The 17615-nt window shown below is 44.9% G+C and overlaps 1 protein-coding gene across 1 annotated transcript in view; it reads left to right on the forward strand.

The window, feature by feature from the left end:
* ANKIB1 (ankyrin repeat and IBR domain containing 1) overlaps nt 1-17615 on the forward strand; it is a 256563-nt gene that overhangs the window by 151848 nt on the left and 87100 nt on the right. Inside the window, exon 6 of the mRNA XM_077490802.1 lies at nt 16701-16909. Within this exon, the coding sequence (XP_077346928.1) occupies nt 16701-16909 (209 nt within the window). The remainder of the gene's footprint in view (nt 1-16700; nt 16910-17615) is intronic.

Genomic DNA, 17615 nt, shown 5'->3' on the forward strand with positions numbered 1-17615 from the left:
TTGTGAGATACACACATATATATACATATACATACACATAATATATATATATATATATATACACACACACACACACACACACACACACACACACTATATTTAGGTATAGGTTGAGGGGTGGGGGGGGTCAGCCTGTCATTGCTCAGACCATACGCCACACACTGCATCAAATTGGTCTGCATGGCTGTCGTTCCCCAGAAGGAAGCCGCTTTAAAATGATGCACAAGAACCCCCCACAAACAGTTTGCTGAAGACAAGCAGACTAAGGATATGGATTAATGGAACCATGTCTTGTGGTCTGATTAGACCAAGAGAAACTTATTTGGTTCAGATGGTGTCAAGCGTGTGTGGTGGCAACCAGGTGAGGAGTACAAAGACAAGTGTGTCTTGCCTACAGTAAAGCATGGTGGTGGGAATGTCATGGTCTGGGGCTCCGTGAGTGCTGCCGGCACTGGGGAGCTAGAGTTCATTGAGGGAACCATGAATGCCAACATGTACTGTGACATACTGAAGCCGAGCATGATCCCCTCCCTTCGGAGACTGGGCTGCAGGGCAGTATTCCAACATAACAACCCCAAACACACCTCCAAGATGACCACTGTGTTGCTAAAGAAGCTGAGGGTAAAGGTGATGGACTGGCCAATCATGTCTCCAGACCTAAACCCTATTGAGAATCTGTGGGGCATCCTCAAACGAAAGGTGGTGCAGCGCAAGGTCTCCAACATCCACCAGCTCCATGATGTCGTCATGGAGGAGGGGAAGAGTATTCCAGTGGCAACCTGTGAAGCTCTGGTGAACTCCATGCCCAAGAGGGTTAAGGCAGTGCTGGAAAATAATGGTGACCACACAAAATATTGACACTTTGGGTCTAATTTGGACATTTTCACTCTGGTGTTTACTTACTTTTGTTGCCAGCGGTTTAGACATTAATGGCTGTGTGTTGAGTTATTTTGAGGGAACAGAAAATTTACACTGTTAGGCTAGGTTCACACTATTGCGATGCGGGAACGCCGCGAATCCGCGGCGTTTTCCCGCATCGCTCACCTCCCGCCGGCAGTTCACACTGCCCTATGCGGACGGCTGGGGGTGTCAATGTTATGTTAATGACACCCCCAGATCCGTCGGCATATCGCAGTGCGATCTGCCGACTCGCACAGGAATCGGATCGCATGGTGTGAACCCCCATGCGATCCGATTCCGTTGCGGACCCAAAAAAGGGTCCTGTGCGAGTTTGCTGCGGGACAGCTGCGAGTTCAGCCATACTATCTGTATGGCTGAACTCGCAGTGCTACGGAGATCGGATGTGATTTGCTGTGCGAATCACATCCGGTTCTCCCCCCGCAGCGGTGTGAACCCAGCCTTATACAAGCTGTACACTCACTACTTTACATTCGAGCAAAGTGTAATTTCTTCAGTGTTGTCACATGAAAAGATAGAATAAAATATTTACAAAAATGTGAGGGGTGTACTCACTTGTGAGATACTGTATATAATACAAAGTATGTGCAAATACTAAATTGCAGAAAGTCAGTATCTGATTAGGTACTTCTGTAAGCTCCAACTGTGCTGCCTTCTTTACACTAGAACTCTGCATGTGTATTTGAATGAAACTCGTACACGACATGACCTGTTGTCCTATAGTCATATTAGAAAAGGATTATAGGAAGTAAATGCCATTTTAGTTTCCCCCTGTTCAGGTTGAAATAGAGATGTATTTGGCTAAATTACAAGAGAATGTAAAATAATAGAGGCGGCTATAGCTAAATATATTTTGTGCATTTTGATTGTGAACATTTTTCCACCTGGATTTCAACATGACTTCTATGGGGTTTCATGTTGTTGGTGGCAACAGCTGCAAAATTTGCTCGCTACAGGGCTATGGATCAGTTAAGCTAAAGTGCATTTTGTGATCCCCTAGATGTAACCGAGCATTAAACCCTTGTAATGCAGGCCCACTGCAAAGGAGGATTTTTACATTCCCCGGAGTTCATTTTTAAAGTGTCTGCAAGTTCATTCAATTTACTTTAAAGTGATACTGAACTATTCTTCTTGTGGTTGTTCAGTTGCTTATCTAATAGTTTTTTTTTTAAACTATCGATTAGAGGTTGACCGATATATATCGGCCGATATTTTGGCCTTTAAGAACTCGTCATCAGCCGATTTTTGTGCAAAAATAAGCCTATTACCTCCCTTCCCTCACACTCCACTGACAGTTTCACACACTGAGCGGCTCTCTGATCAGTGTGTGAAACTGATTTACAACTGAATGCAGAGAGAGGAGCTGTCAGAATTCAGTGTGATGTCAGGGATGGGCGGGACCCAGATATCAAACACCAGCCAATGGGATAGGATCTGGGCGGGCCGCTAGATGGATGTGGCACCGCCCACTTTCTTAAGCAGCCCAGTCATTGGCTGGTGTTTGATAACTGCAGGGTCTCGCCCACCCCACGTCCCGCCCACCCTCGACATTGCGCTGAATTCTGAAAGCTGGTCTCTGTATTCAGTTACATAGTGTAGCTGAAACTGACAAATCAGCTCAGTGTGAAACCTGCCAATGCCAATCACCAGTGACAACCAGCGCTACCTGCCAAAAAAAAAAGAAAAATAGGATTCAAATATTGGCTGGAAAAAAATCGCAATCATATAACGGCCATCAGCCAGCCCGATTTCTAAATATCGCCATCGGCCAGAGAAAAACCCATATCGGTTGACCTCTACTATCGATGCTCCCCGCTGAAACCACTGCCTGTGGAAGAGAATTCCACATCCTTACCGCTCTTACAGTAAAGAGCCCTCTACGCAGTTCAAAGTGATTGTAAAGGCTCGTTTTTAATTTCTTTTAAATAACAAACATATCATTCTTACCTCCACTGTGCAGCTCATTTTGCACAGAGTGTACCTGAACATCTTCTTCTGGAGACCCTCGGTGGCTCTCGTGGCTCCTTCTCGCATCAGATAACCACCCAGGAGAAGGGTTCTCCGGGGGGGGGGGGGTGGTTACCTTGTGGGCGCGCTCCTGAGTCCAGCATTTGTGTCCATAGACACAAATGCTGGACTTGGCCCTTCCCCCCGGCGCCTGCGTCATTGGATTTGACTGAAAGCAGAGGGAGCCAATGGCTGCACTGCTATCAATCTATCCGATCAAGAGCCGAGAACACTGGGCAGAGGAGTGTCTCCAGCGTGTGAAAGGGCTCAGGTAATTAAAATGGGGGGGGGCTGGGGGGCCGGTCACTGCCAGGTGTTTTTCACCTTAATACATAGGATGCATTAAGTTGAAAAAACATGAGGGTTTACAATCCCCTTAAGGTTAAACCGCTTCTCTTCTAAATTTATTGAATGAGCGCGTGTCCTTATAAGTTCCCTTTCGTGGAAAAGTTTTATCCCTATTGTGGGGTTACCAGTACGATATTCGTATATTGAGATCATATCTCCTCTCAAGCTTCTCTTCTCCAGAGAGAATAAGTTTAGTGCTCACAACCTTTTCTCATAACTAATATCCTCCAGACCCTTTATTAGCTCTGTTGCCCTTCTCTGGACCCTCTCCAGTTACATCCTTCCTGAGGACTGGTGCCCAGAAATGGACAGCTTACTCCAGGTGAGGCCGGACCAGAGACTTGTAGAGTGGGAGATTTATAATTTTTTCTCTTTAATTCCTCCGGAGGTTCTTCCACTAGTGAGTTCATATTTTTGCCACCCAATTTTACATTTTTCTACATTAAGCCTCATTTGCCATGTAGTTGCCCACCACATTAATTTGTTCAGATCTTCTTGATAGGTTTCCACATACTGCGGAGAAATTATTGCCCTGCTTAGCTTCGTATCGTCCGCAAATACTGAGATTGAACTGTTTATCCCATCCTCCAGGTCGTTTATGAACACATTAAATAGGATTGATCCCAGGACAGAACCCTGAGGGACACCACTACCCACCCCTGACCATTCCGAGTACTCCCCATTTAAAGAGGGATTCCGCCAAAAAAAAAATATTAAAAGCCAGCAGCTATAAATACTACAGCTGCTGACTTTTAATAAATGGACACTCACCTGTCCCGGGTTCCAGCGATGCCGGCAGCCGAGGCTGATCGACCGCTCGGGCCTCGGCTGCTGCCACCGCCATTCTAGGTGAGGGAATCAGGAAGTGAAGCGAATCGGCTTCACTTCCCCGTTCCCTACTGCGCATGCGCGAGTTGCGCCGCGCAATAGGAAATCTCCGCGCTGTCACTGGGACCCGTGTGTGTCCCAGCAGACAGCGCGGCAGGGCAGGAAATGGCGTAGACTCCCGCGGGAGTCTATGCCCGGAAGTGGGTGAAAATACCTGTCTTTGACAGCTATCTCCACCCCCCTCCCCCCTGAAAGGTGTCAATTGTGACACCGGAGGGGGGGGGGGGTTTCGATCAGCGGAGGTTCCACTTTAGGGTGGAATCCCGCTTTAACACCATCTTCTGAAGTCTCCACCTGTAGCCAGTTTGTGATGTAAATTAATTATTCCAGGAGGCTGCAGGACCAGTGACACATTGTTCTGGCCTAGGCCAGAATGGGGGTATTGGTAGGACCAAAAATAGTAAACTAATACAAAATGGTAACTACAAATTCATGGAGTCCTTCTTGGGACTGTGGGTGTTAAAATGGAACTGACTTTATCCCCTTTTATACTGGGCAGACTCCATTTTGATCAGAGCAGAGTGGGTGGATGACAGGTCTGTGTCTGCTCAGTTTATGCAGAACAGACACAGACAAAGCCCACTCTGCTCTATGGGCGACCTGGTGTAAATGGACTCCACTGTCCATTTACACCCAACTAACGCCAATCCACCTACACAGAGGAGGACGGATCCCCTTCCATTTGTTTTTAGCGGACCAGATTGGATGGAAGGGGCACAACTCCATTTACAACCGCCGGTCTTTTGGAGTAAATGGACTGTCCGATCAGGTCCCCCTGAACAAGTTGTGAACAAGCACGGTTCTTTTCGTGTGAAACTCATCAACTGATCATCACTGCAGTTTTGTCTGGCTCATGACAAATACATTTCTACAGCAACTTTTGGATTGAAGTGTGCGATCAATCTTTTCTTCTCTTCTTGGCGTTTGGTAATATAGTGTAGGTCTGATGACCAGATGTCCACAAAGTTGTACTCTAATTTCCCACATTGAGGTTGAGGGCTTGTTTCTTTACGTATTTTCTGCTAAAAAGCATCTCTCTACAATTGTAGAAAGTTTGCAGTTGTAGCGATGATATACCTGCTCTTAGTATTTCCCGAAGATAGAAAAATAAATAAAATATCTCCTATAAATTTCCCTCTGCACAAATCAGGATGGCATTGTGGTTCCCTGTGCTGTGGTTGAACATAAATATACGATTATACAAAGCTGGGCAGACATGCTCGTTGTAACTACTGGCTTCGTTGGCTGATAAATAGCCCTGATCCGCAGTGCTGAGAAGGTTACTCTGGGTACCGTTTATTTTCCAACACCGCGGGAATCCATCTTTTCTGGCGAGAACTCTGGTGTTTGTGATAATTTATGACTCGCCTGCAAATGTAATTCGTCTGAAGAGAAAACGAATTAATCTCCAAAATAGAAACAATTAGGTGAGTGGTAATACCTTGGGCGTGAGATGTAGCTAATTTGCACTTTCTGTAGGGTATATTTAACTTGAAAGAATAACAACAAATCCTCTCTGTACAGTGTAATGAGCAGTTTGTAAATCATTTTGCTAGGAGATTTGCACATATAATTACAGGAGAACTCCAGACACGGCACCAAATTCCGTCGTGAATATGCAAAGCGATAAGCTGTTTATCTGTTTCTGCTTTGTGGTTTTTGATGTTCTGTTTGAAAGAAAAAAAAATAATGTTCCAGGAATTGTTTGGCCTGTATCAGGAAATGAGGTCCGACTTAGTCTACTTCCTGTTCTGTCTGTACATATCACTCTCTTTTAAGAAATAAATGAAAACTCCTGTTGTATTTAAAGCGGTATTAAACACAAAACCAAAAATGCCCCCCTGATGGAGCACAGGGGGCACCTTTAAACAGCCGCATTGTCAGTCTGGGGGGAGGAGGGGGTATTAGATGTACACGCAGATTTAAATACAGTAACTAACTAAAACCAAACTCTAGCGAACACTTTTATAAACAGTTACTGTATTTGCCGGTGTATAAGGCGACCCTAAACCTACAGGACAAAAACGCTTTTAAAACTGTACTTACCGTATAAGACGACCCGGCTTTCGAGGCTTCCGAGGCTTCATATTTCTTCCTTCTTCCTGCATTTGCTGGAGCCAATCACGGCGAGCGATGTATTCTATTAATGAATACAAAGCCTGCTTGGATTGGCAGAGGCTGTAACATCATCAGCCCGCGCCGCTCTGACTCTCCAAGCCAATCAGAGCAGGCTACAGAGTAGCCTGCTCGGATTGGCAGAGGTCGTTACTCCAATCCGAGCAGGCTTTGTATTCATTTGAATACATCGCTCACCAGGATTGGCTCAGCGGTATATACTGTATGTAGCCGAAGCTACATACAGTATTACCGAACACCCAGCCGGCATCCGAGGGGCTGACCCGGCGTATAAGACGACCCCTGCTTTTTGGCCAATTTTTTTACATGCAAAAGGTCGTCTTATACGCCGGAAAATACGGTATCCGATGTTTCGTCGCATATGGCGACCCATCACATTCGGCTACCCGCTGGACTGCGAATCTTGTGCCCACACCTCTGAGTCCAGGTTCAAGCCCCACTATCCAAGTGTACCTTGCGTTAGATTATAATTATGCCAAGCGAAGCGAGGCTGTGCCCGAAGCCTAGCGAGTGAAGATAGCCCGCGAGGGGCCCTGTGTTGGAACACATATGGCTTGCGCACTCCAGCGGGTAGCAAAATGTGATGGGCAGCTGAATCTGACATGACACCGGCATGGGCTCCGAAGGTCTGGCACTGTAAGCTGGACCTTCAGAGCGCATGCGCAGACGATGTCATCAGCTGCATGCGCTCTGAATATCTCCTAAACGGTGAGTACCTACAGGTATGCCTTATTCTAGGCTTACCTATAGATAAGACAAACAAAAGGGTTTACAACCACTTTAACTTGGATCCAGTGCAAGTGCAGATGCAATAATAAATCTGGTGCAGCTCTGCATAGTAACCAATCAGTTTCCAGGTTTTATTGCCACAGCTTTTAAATCTTCTTTTTACGTTAAAATATTGCCATTATATACCTTTTTTGGCTGATCTGTATTCCAGGGTCCGTGATAAACTGCACAGTTTCTCCAGTGCTGAGAGTTCAGGTAGGAGGAGATTTCCACTACAGCCTGTATACACGCCCCCACTTGTGTGATGCTAATATCATGTGACCTGGCTAGCTCTGAGAAAAAGTAAATGTCCAGCATAAGACTCAACTGAGCATGTGCAGGTTGGCTACTGCCTGTGCTGGTAGACAATGCAAGAAGTCCCCACCAACCTTGGGCAATGGTTTGCCAGGGTGAATGTTATTCAAAAAATAAAGGAATTTACAGCGGCTCTTAGAGACTAGGCTTAGACCAAAATGAATAGTGGTACAAATGGAACAAATTAAAATATTCCTGTAGATACCCAACAACAACTACCTTGAAAGACTAGGCCTGCACCTAGTTAAAGGCATTTCTTGTATCTGATCAGAGATGGACCGCCTTGGTAAGTTACGTTTCACATCTGATCCCAATTTTTGTGAATAAGTGATAGTTTACAGGTATGCCTCAATTAGGGTGTTATTTAGGTAGGGGAAGGTGCCATCATCCGTATTACTCTATAGAAAAGGAAAGCCTGGGGCTGCCCTAAGCTCTGGCCAGAAGTGGAGGATTTTGAATTTACGGCATCTTGGTACCCAAGGATTTAGGCAGAAATTAGTAGAAAAGCATAATTAAAATCAAAGTGAAACCCATATTCAAAATACAGTCAATAATTACAGCCATGCATAATGTTACAAAGTTGCTAAAGAGATGTTGATGAAGCCCAATATTGACATGGGGCATCAGATAAATCTTGGTGACAGTTCTCCACATGTTTCGCAGCATATGCTGCTTCTTCAGGAGAAGCCAAACATTGTTATCCGGGAGAGCTACAGCTGCCAAACAGCACAATAGAGTCACCCAAAGGTAATTCCGCCCCCTATGGCGGACACGGGAGACACTGGGGAATGCTGGGTTCTAGTATGTCTAGGTATCCGTTATAACATCCTGGGGATTGGAGATAAGAGGCTCAGAGTAGATTCTTTTAAATTATGTTAATGAGAGCACTTTCAGAATTTTACTCGTTGGTGAGAGTTGTATGGATGTTTCCTTAGAATTTATCCCAACAAGATCAAGGCTCCATATAATGCCTCAACACTCTTGTATCCCAGGGAGCGGCCACCTGAATAAGTGGTAGGTCACAACCTCCCGCTGCCTTCCATTTTTTTTTTTTTTTTCTCTTCCCATGGGATATTTTTTTTTCTGAATGGAAGCTGCACTTCCACCAACCACTTGTTTCTTCCAAAGAAAGTCCCAGCAGTCAAAATAATTATTGGGAATCCCCGGCAATAGTGGGTGGAGTGCAGCTGTCTGGGCAGGACGTAAGAGATAAAGACTAAGGCTGCGTACACACGGGCGGAAAATTAGCATGAACGGACTTGACCACACACGACGAACGAACAGTCCGCTGAAAACTTGCGCGATGACGTGAACGGCACGTACGACGGGACGAGAAATTCGGCGTCCGATACACTGCAATGCAACCTTCGCTGTGTAAATTCTTTCTGAGCATGCGCGGAACTTAGTTTGACGAACAAGCCTACACATGAGCGGACTGTCCGCTCAAACCAAGTTTCAGCGGACAGTCTTACGGAAATTCCGAAAAACTTTGTTCGTCAGACTGTCCGCTGAAACTGTCCGCTGAAGCCCACACACGAGCGGACTGTCCGCTGAAACACTGTTCAGCGGACAAAGTTGGACGAACAGTCCGCCCGTGTGTACGCGGCCTTAGAACCTTATTGAGGTTTTTAGGGTTATCCCATACACCCAAAGTCCAGGACTGGTTAAATACCATTTTTTCCCCACTAGGCCAATCTAATGGCACAGACCTTTGTACAATAGAATACAGACAATCAAATTCAGGGTTCTTAGGAGATCCAAAGAAAACATTTGTTGGTATTCTCTACATCATATTTTGCTATCTTAAGCAAGACTGCTTCTCAGGCAATTTATTTTGCTTGGTAATAAAGAGATCTTGGTATTTATTACAGCCTAGTAAGTTTTTGCTCTTTTGTAAGATGCATAAAATTATGAACAGCTGCCTTGAATTAATCTCCGAGCTGCACTCTGACGGGTTGGGGGTCTTATTCTTAAGAAATTGGATAATAAGAGTTTACTCAAAACACGGGTTTATGATTGCCTCGGAGCGCCCGTTCCCAGCGTTCTTGGAAATGAGCAGTATTATATTAATTGCCGTTATTAAGAGTTCTATTTAGGCTGTCATTGAGAAATGTGTAATGATTATTAGTCAATGTTGATAAATGTTATTAATAAGGATTTGTAATGGCTGCTGGCAGCCTCTAGCCCATCTGTCTTTGGAGACTTCACATTGCTAGCAGATGGCGTTACGTGTCAAGCGCCGTGCCAAACGGAGTCAAGTCTTGTTCTTACTTGATTATTTTATTGTCATATCTTGGCAGATGATGCCGTTTAATTTAAATGGCGAAAGGCTAATTATCCAGAGAGGAAGAATGGACAGAAAAAAACGTTAAAGGGCAGGATGCATATCGAGCCGGAACATCTCTGGGGAAAGTGCAGGTTTGGGAAGCAAGATGGAGTCACGGTGGTCACTTCCCTGCAAAAGGTGTCCCCTGTCCCCCGTACTTACTTTCCAACTATTTCCCCTGCTGCTCTGTTCACCCCCCAGAGCAAAGGGAATCAAAACCCTATGTAAAACAAGTTAGTCTGGTTGGAGCTTTACACAGAGCAGAGGACCCTTTCCTCTTGGCTACAGTTTTCTGGTTTAGCAATTTGCCACTCAGGTGATAGCTTCGTCCTTGGACCAACAGGACAGTCACATGCTTCCCCATACCCTGAAGAGTGGGGATATTTCACTTCAAAGAGAGGTGCGGGATTTAGAATATATAATATATACATACACAGTATCTCACAAAAAAGTGTACACCCCTCAAATTTTTGTAAATATTTCATTAAATCTTTTCATGTGAAAACACTAAAGAAGTGAGAAATGACACTTTTCTACAATGTAAAGTAGTGAGTGTACAGCTTGTATAACAGTGTAAATTTGCTGTCCCCTCAAAATAATTCAACACACAGCCATTAATGTCTAAACCACTGGCAACAAAAGTGAGTACACCCCTAAGTGAAAATTTCCAAATTGGGCCCAAAGTGTCAATATTTTGTGTGGCCAGCATTATTTTCCAGCACTTCCTTAACCCTCTTGGGCATGGAGTTCACCAGAGCTTCACTGGTTGCCACTGGAGTCCTCTTCCACTCCTCCATGATGACATCACAGAGCTGGTGGATGTTAGAGACCTTGAGCTCCTCCACCTACCATTTGAGGATGCCCCACAGATGCTCAATAGGGTTTAGGTCTGGAGACATGCTTGGCTAGTCCAATACCTTTACCCTCAGCTTCTTTAGCAAGGCAGTGGTCATCTTGTGTGTTTGGGATCGTTTATCATGTTGGAATACTGCCCTGCGGCCTAGTCTCCAAAGGGAGGGGATCCCGCTCGGCTTCAGTATGTCACAGTACATGTTGGCATTCATGGTTCCCTCAATGAATTGTAGCTCCCCAGTGCCAGCAGCACTCATGCAGCCCCAGACCATGACACTCCCACCACCATGCTTGACTGTAGGCAAGACACACTTGTCTTTGTACTCCTCACCTGGTTGCCGCCACACACGCTTGTCACCATAGGAACCAAATAAGTTTATCTTGGTCTCATCAGACCACAGGACATGGTTCCTGTAATCCATGTTCTTAGTCTGCTTGTCTTCAGCAAACTGTTTGCAGACTTTCTTGTGCATTATCTTTAGGAGAGGTTTCCTTCTGGGACGACAGCCATGCAGACCAATTTGATGCAGTGTGCGGCTTATGGTCTGAGCATTGACAGGCTTACCCCTTCAACCTCTGCAGCAATGCTGGCAGTGCCATTTCCCAAAGAAACCCTCTGGATATGACACTGAGCACGTGCACGTAACTTCTTTGGTCGACCATGGCGAGGCCTGTTCTGAGTGGAACCTGTCCTGTTAAACCGCTGTATGGTCTTGGCCACCATGCTACAGCTCAGTTTCAGAGTCTTGGCAATCTTCTTATAGCCTAGGTCATCTTTATGTAGAGCAACAGTTCTTTTTTTCAGATCCTCAGAGTTTTTTTTGTCATGAGGTGCCATGTTGAACTTCCAGTGACCAGTATGATAGAGTAAGAGACCTTGTAACACTATCAAGTCACATGACACCGGGGAGGGAAAATGGGTAATTGGGCCAATTTGGACATTTTCACTTAGGGGTGTTCTCAATTTTGTTGCCATCAGTTTAGACGTCAATGGCTGTGTGTTGAGTTATTTTGAGGGGACAGAAAATGCACACTGTTATACAAGCTGTACACTCACTACTTTACATTGTAGCAAAGTGTCATTTCTGCGGTACTCACTTTTGTGAGATAATGTGTATGTGTGTGTGTGTGTGTATATGTATATGTATATGTATATATATATATATATATATATATATATATATATATATATATATATATATATATATATATATATATATAATATAAATAATCTCCTAGGTGGATATTGGAAAGGGGGTGTGCCAGGGGCTGCACCAAACTTGCCCTGCGGCACTGTGAAAGTTGAGACTAGGGATGAGCTTCGTGTTCGAGTCGAACGTACGTTCGACTCGAACATTGGCTGTTCGGCCGTTCGGCGAATTCCGAACGTTTGGGCCGTTCGCGTCAAAATTCGAGTGACGCGCGCGCGGACCACAATGCACTGCGGTGGCGCAGTGCATTGCTGCCCCATGCGGGGTCACAGTGCATGCTTGGCCAATCGCAGCGCCGGCAGCGAGGAGAGCCATGATTGGCCACAGGCATCCTGCCTGTGGCCAATCATAGCTCAGGCTGTGTAGTGCACGCCCCACACTATATAAGGCCGCCTTTGAGGCGGCTTCGTGTAGTGTGTTACTTAGCATCTGAAGCAGTGGGTGTTCTGTGTACCTTCAACACAGTTACACACCAATCGTTTTTGGCTGATTTCCTATCTTGCTGCTGTGTAGTGGTTGTTGTCTGTGCCCTGACTGCAGTATACACCACTATATTCACCTCACCTATATAGCTAGTGATCTAGCTTTAACCACTTAACAACTGCCCATTGCCGATTAACGGCTTCAGGGGGGTTGTTTAACTCTGAGAGGCCGTTAATTAACGGCCTACCAGAATTCTGCTCTCGCGTGCCCCGAGGTGTGCGCACTCGAGAGCATCCGTGACCGCCGGGTCGCATCACGGATCACGGTAAACGGCCGCTCATAGCGGCCGTTTACCACGTGATTGCGCCGTCAAATGACGGAGTGATCACTTGGAAACAAACCGGCGTCATGTTATGACGCCTGTTCCTCCCTCCCCTCTCTGTACCGATCGGTACAGCGGAGGGGAAAGAGATCGGTGTCAGCAGCGATGTGGGCTGCATCTGCAGTGCCCACATCGCTGCTCACCGAATTTAACCCCTCAATTCCCTGCCAATACTCTGCAATACCAGTGCATACTCTGCAGTACCCTGCCATTACTCTGCAGTACCCCGCCATTACTCTGCAGTGCAGTACCCCGCCATTACTCTGCAGTGCAGTACCCTGCCATTACTCTGCAGTGCAGTACCCTTCCATTACTCTGCAGTGCAGTACCCTTCCATTACTCTGCAGTGCAGTACCCTGCCATTACTCTGCAGTGCAGTACCCTGCCATTACTCTGCAGTACCCTGCCATTACTCTGCAGTACCCCCCATTACTCTGCAGTAACCCCCATTACTCTGCAGTACCCCCCAATACTCTGCAGTACCCGCCATTACTCTGCAGTACCCGCCATTACTCTGCAGTACCCCCAATACTCTGCAGTACCCTGCCATTACTCTGTAGTACCCCCCAATACTCTGCAGTACCCTGCTATTACTCTGTAGTACCCCGCCAATACCCCGCCAATACTCTGTAATACCCTGCCATAAATTGCCATACCCAGCCATACTCGGTGATACCCTGAAATACCCAGCCATAGACGCCCCCCACCCCTCACCGCCCTCCGGTGCTTCTACCAACTCGCCAGTACGATCAAAGCCAGAATCTTTTTTTTATTTTTTATTTCAGGCTTCCCAGCCTAGAGGTGAGATGTGGGGTCATATTGACCCCCCAGATTTCACTGTAAAGAGGACCTGTCACCCCATATTCCTATTACAAGGGATGTTTACATTTCTTGTAATAGGAATAAAAGTGATCAAAAATATATTTTTGGGGAAAAAAATGTCAAACTAACATAAATAAAGTAAAATGAACAATAAAAAAATAAAATAAAAATTAAAGCGCCCATGTCCCCATGTGCTCGCATGTGCCACACATGTGAGGTATCGCCGAGAATGTTAGAGCGAGAGCAATAATTCTAGTCCTAGACCTCCTCTGCAACTCAAAACATGTAACCAGTAAAAAAAAAATTAAAGTGTCGCCTATGGGGATTTTTTAAGTAGCGACGTTTGGCGCCATTCCACGGGCAGTGCAATTTTGAAGAGTGACATGTTTGATATCTATTTACTCAGCATAACTTCATCTTTCACTTTATGCAAACATTGGGCTAACAAGTGGTTAATAATAGAGCTTGCAGTCAGTAGTGTTAGGAGATAGTGCGTGCTGTCTGCGTGCTCTGTACCCAGTACATACCGCTATAATATAGGGCAGGCCCCTACTTTCAAACATCCAACTTACAAACATCTCCTACTTGCAAACGCAAGGAGACAGCAGCAAGTGAGATGAAAAAAGATGGACGACAAAACAAATTATACAGGGGTGATAACCCTTCCCTATGTTTTCCAAAAAGCTTAAAGATAGTTTTTTTGACTGGAGCTACACTTTAAAAATGTACCGGTTGAAAATGACAAACAGATTCAACTTAACACAACAAACCTACACAGTCCCTGTCTTGTTTGCACCGCCTGTATACTGCTGTTCTGAGTATATAGGGCCTGGGGGCCACACGCATTTCCTTTTTTAATATGGGTACGGGGTTCCCCTTAATATGCGTACAAGACCCAAATAGGCTGGTAATGGGCAGGGAGGGCTACCCATGCCATGTTTCTCAATGATTTTCAACCATATTGCAGGAACCAGATGTAACATTAAAACCGCAAGCAGTTTTAAATGGTGTTATTTCCGTTTAATGTCATTTTGTGCAGGGACTGTTCTAAACACGGGAAACACGTGGCACTTCACAGGCATACTACAGACACCCCCCAGGCACCATATTTAAAGGAATATTTCACTTTTTTTTTTCACTTTAATCGTCATTAAAATCAGTGCTCCCGCCAAAACGGCAGTTTTTAAAACTTTTTTTTGCAGTGACCCATGTCCCCTGAGGCAGGAGGCAGGTCCCCAAACCCTTTTTAGGACACTATTTCGCATATTAGCCGTTAAAATTAGCACTTTCCAATTCGAACGTTCGAGTCCCATAGACTTCAATGGGGTTCTAACGTTCGTACCGAACGCGGGGGTCGTTCGCAAGTTCTGGTGCGAACCGAACCGGGGGCTGTTCGGCTCATCCCTAGTTGAGACCTATCTCAGTACCCAAGGATTATGTATAAATAAGTAAATATAAAATGTCAATGTGTTAAGAAGGAAAACATGATTTAAAACATTTTGTACAAAGGTACATAAACAGTTATTTCAGAATGGTTCACAAAGAACAGGTAAATCTCACAAGTAGTGTGAGGAATTGAGGTGTATGTCCTGACGTAATCCTCCTACATGTTTCACGGCTTTGGCCGCTTCTTCAGGTGGAGTCAACCATAAACATCTACAAAGATCAATACAATCTCATAGTTACATGATTAAAAATGTGTTTGAACATTAGAACAACTTTAATACAATGAACATAATGTATTGGATATTTATATAGTCATGCATGGCTTACCAATGAAGGCCCAATGGGGGCATCAGACAGCACAAAAGAGAGGCACCCAGTGTGGGGAAATCCCCCAACCCCCCCCCCCCCCCCATGGCGGACACAGGAGTCACGGGAGTGCAATAACTAAAATCGAAAAATGCAATATTCTAATAGTGGGTGTAAATCGAGCAGCAGCACAAAGAGAGGGGGGGGGGGGGGCAAAAGGGAAAGAAAAGAAAAGGGAGGGGAAGAGAGGGAAATGAAAAGAAAAGGTTGAAGAGAGGAGAGTGAGGTGGAGGGGCACCAGGAGGGAAGACAAGGGGAGGGGGAGAGAGAAAGGTACCCCACCCTTTTCCTTCCTTTTTGCTGCCTCTCGATGTTTGCTCTTGTCCACAGACCATCATTTTTACCCACTATTAGAATGTTGTATTTTTCATTTTCTCTCCCCCCCCCCCCGCCACTGCTATAGGAGATACAGTAATGAAAATATGAAACGGCAAGCAATTGAAAATGTAAAAGTTATGTCAGCAATTATTTATTAGGAATATGACAACAAGAGCGAACAATGCGTACTCACATTAACTAATGCTGGCCATACACTATACGAAAAATTGTCCGAAATTCAGTTAGTCTGTTCATTTTTCAGCCAGTTAATGGGCACAAATCTGTAATCGGTTGGAATGTTGTTGAGCCGAAAAAAAGTCAAGTTTGTAAATTTTCTGCCGAACGAACGATAAATTGAAAGCTTAATGTGTTTCCCATCCAAACTGTTTGCACTAGGTATATGTGAAAAAAAAAAAAACAGATTAATTTATGTCCACTGAACGATTTATCGGTCATTACATGATGGCACTATCGCTTGTTCTCACGGCCGAATGTTCATTTTTTCGAAACTGGGTTTGAGCGATTTTTTTTTGTATAGTGTATGGCCAGCATTAGTTAACTCTAATCAGCGCTAACTCCTTCTTGCCCTAATTTCTAGTTCAGGTTTTAATATTTAGAACACTGGTAAACTAGAACGTGTCTATAGATTAAATAAGAATTGAAGTAGAACTTTTAACATTTTGGATAGAACAAGAGGAGGGATACAATTAACAATTTTTTTTTTTTCGCCATCTCTGTCCCATTGCGGAGATTTCCCTTCACTTCCTGTCCCTTCACCAAACAGGAAGTGAGAGGAAATCCCTGCAAATTAAGGGGATTCTTTGGGGACCCCCAGCTCACCAGAACTTTTGTCCATAGTGAAAGATTTCCCCTCTGTTACTATTCTGGGGACAACCCAAAATTTGGTGATTTTTCTTACTTTCACTTTTATAGATAATGATTAACAGGACAAATAGAGAGGGGGAATCTCCCTAAGGTTGGCACAGACAGAAATACAAACTGAGAGGTACTCTAATCCCTTTTCACTCCATCCAAACAAAAAAAAAAGTTTTGCCTTTAGTTGTACTTAAATAATTGCTGGGTCATCCTTGTTCTTTACGCCCAGCAATGACCCATACGTGCCATGGATTTTAGCGTGCAAATTTCTCATTCTTGTTTTTATGTTCTGTTGCAGATTGGGATCGGGAGAAGTTACTTGAAGACTGGATGACCAGTCCAGAGAGCTGTTGCCAACGATCTGGTGTTCAGATGCCAACACCGCCACCCAGCGGGTACAATGCCTGGGACACGCTGCCTTCTCCTCGCACCCCACGCACCACGCGCTCCTCCGTCACTTCACCAGATGAAATTAGCCTGTCTCCCGGAGACATTGACATGACTCTGGTATGTTTATTGCACTGATTATTATGAAGCCCCTGAGATATCTGAGATTTTATTAGTGGTCTGTCTGAACAGCATGGCTTAACGTCTTTACAGGGAGGTAGGATGTATTATTATTATTATTATTCAGGATTTTTATAGCGCCAGCAATTTACGCAGCGCTTTACAATATAAAAAGGAGACAATACAGTTACAATACAATAAAATACAAGAGGATTAAGAGGGCCCTGCTCAGAAGAGCTTACAATCTAATAGAACCACCTGAATCTGCCTCTCTGCGTTCCAACATATCCTGAGCACGTTGGAGATTTCAGAGTCAGTCAGAAGAACCTGGCAGGGTCTAAGGCTGGCCATACATTATACAATTTTCCTTTTAGATTTACCAAAACCATATAACACGAGGTCAGACCTAAACATTTTAACCACCCCAAGAAACGTGATATAATGTCCTGGGGGCTTGAGTGGTGATGATATGTGATATATGAATGATATCTGCAGCTACATCCAGATATCATTATTTTCTGCCGGCAATTCCTTGCACCATAAGAACAATTATAGTGGCTGTTCAGCCGCTTGATCGTTAATACAGGAGGTGGCCCTCCCACTGGTGCTTCTACCGGCTCACCCGTACGATCGACTAGCCGGAGAAGGTTTGCCATAGAGATTTCTGGTGACCAGATGGTCCCCGACAGTATCTATGACCTTCGGA

This window comes from Lithobates pipiens, unplaced genomic scaffold (assembly GCF_037356315.1).
Source record: "Lithobates pipiens isolate NorthernLeopardFrog02 unplaced genomic scaffold, aLitPip1_a1.2 Scaffold_19, whole genome shotgun sequence".
NCBI classification, from domain to species: domain Eukaryota; kingdom Metazoa; phylum Chordata; class Amphibia; order Anura; family Ranidae; genus Lithobates; species Lithobates pipiens.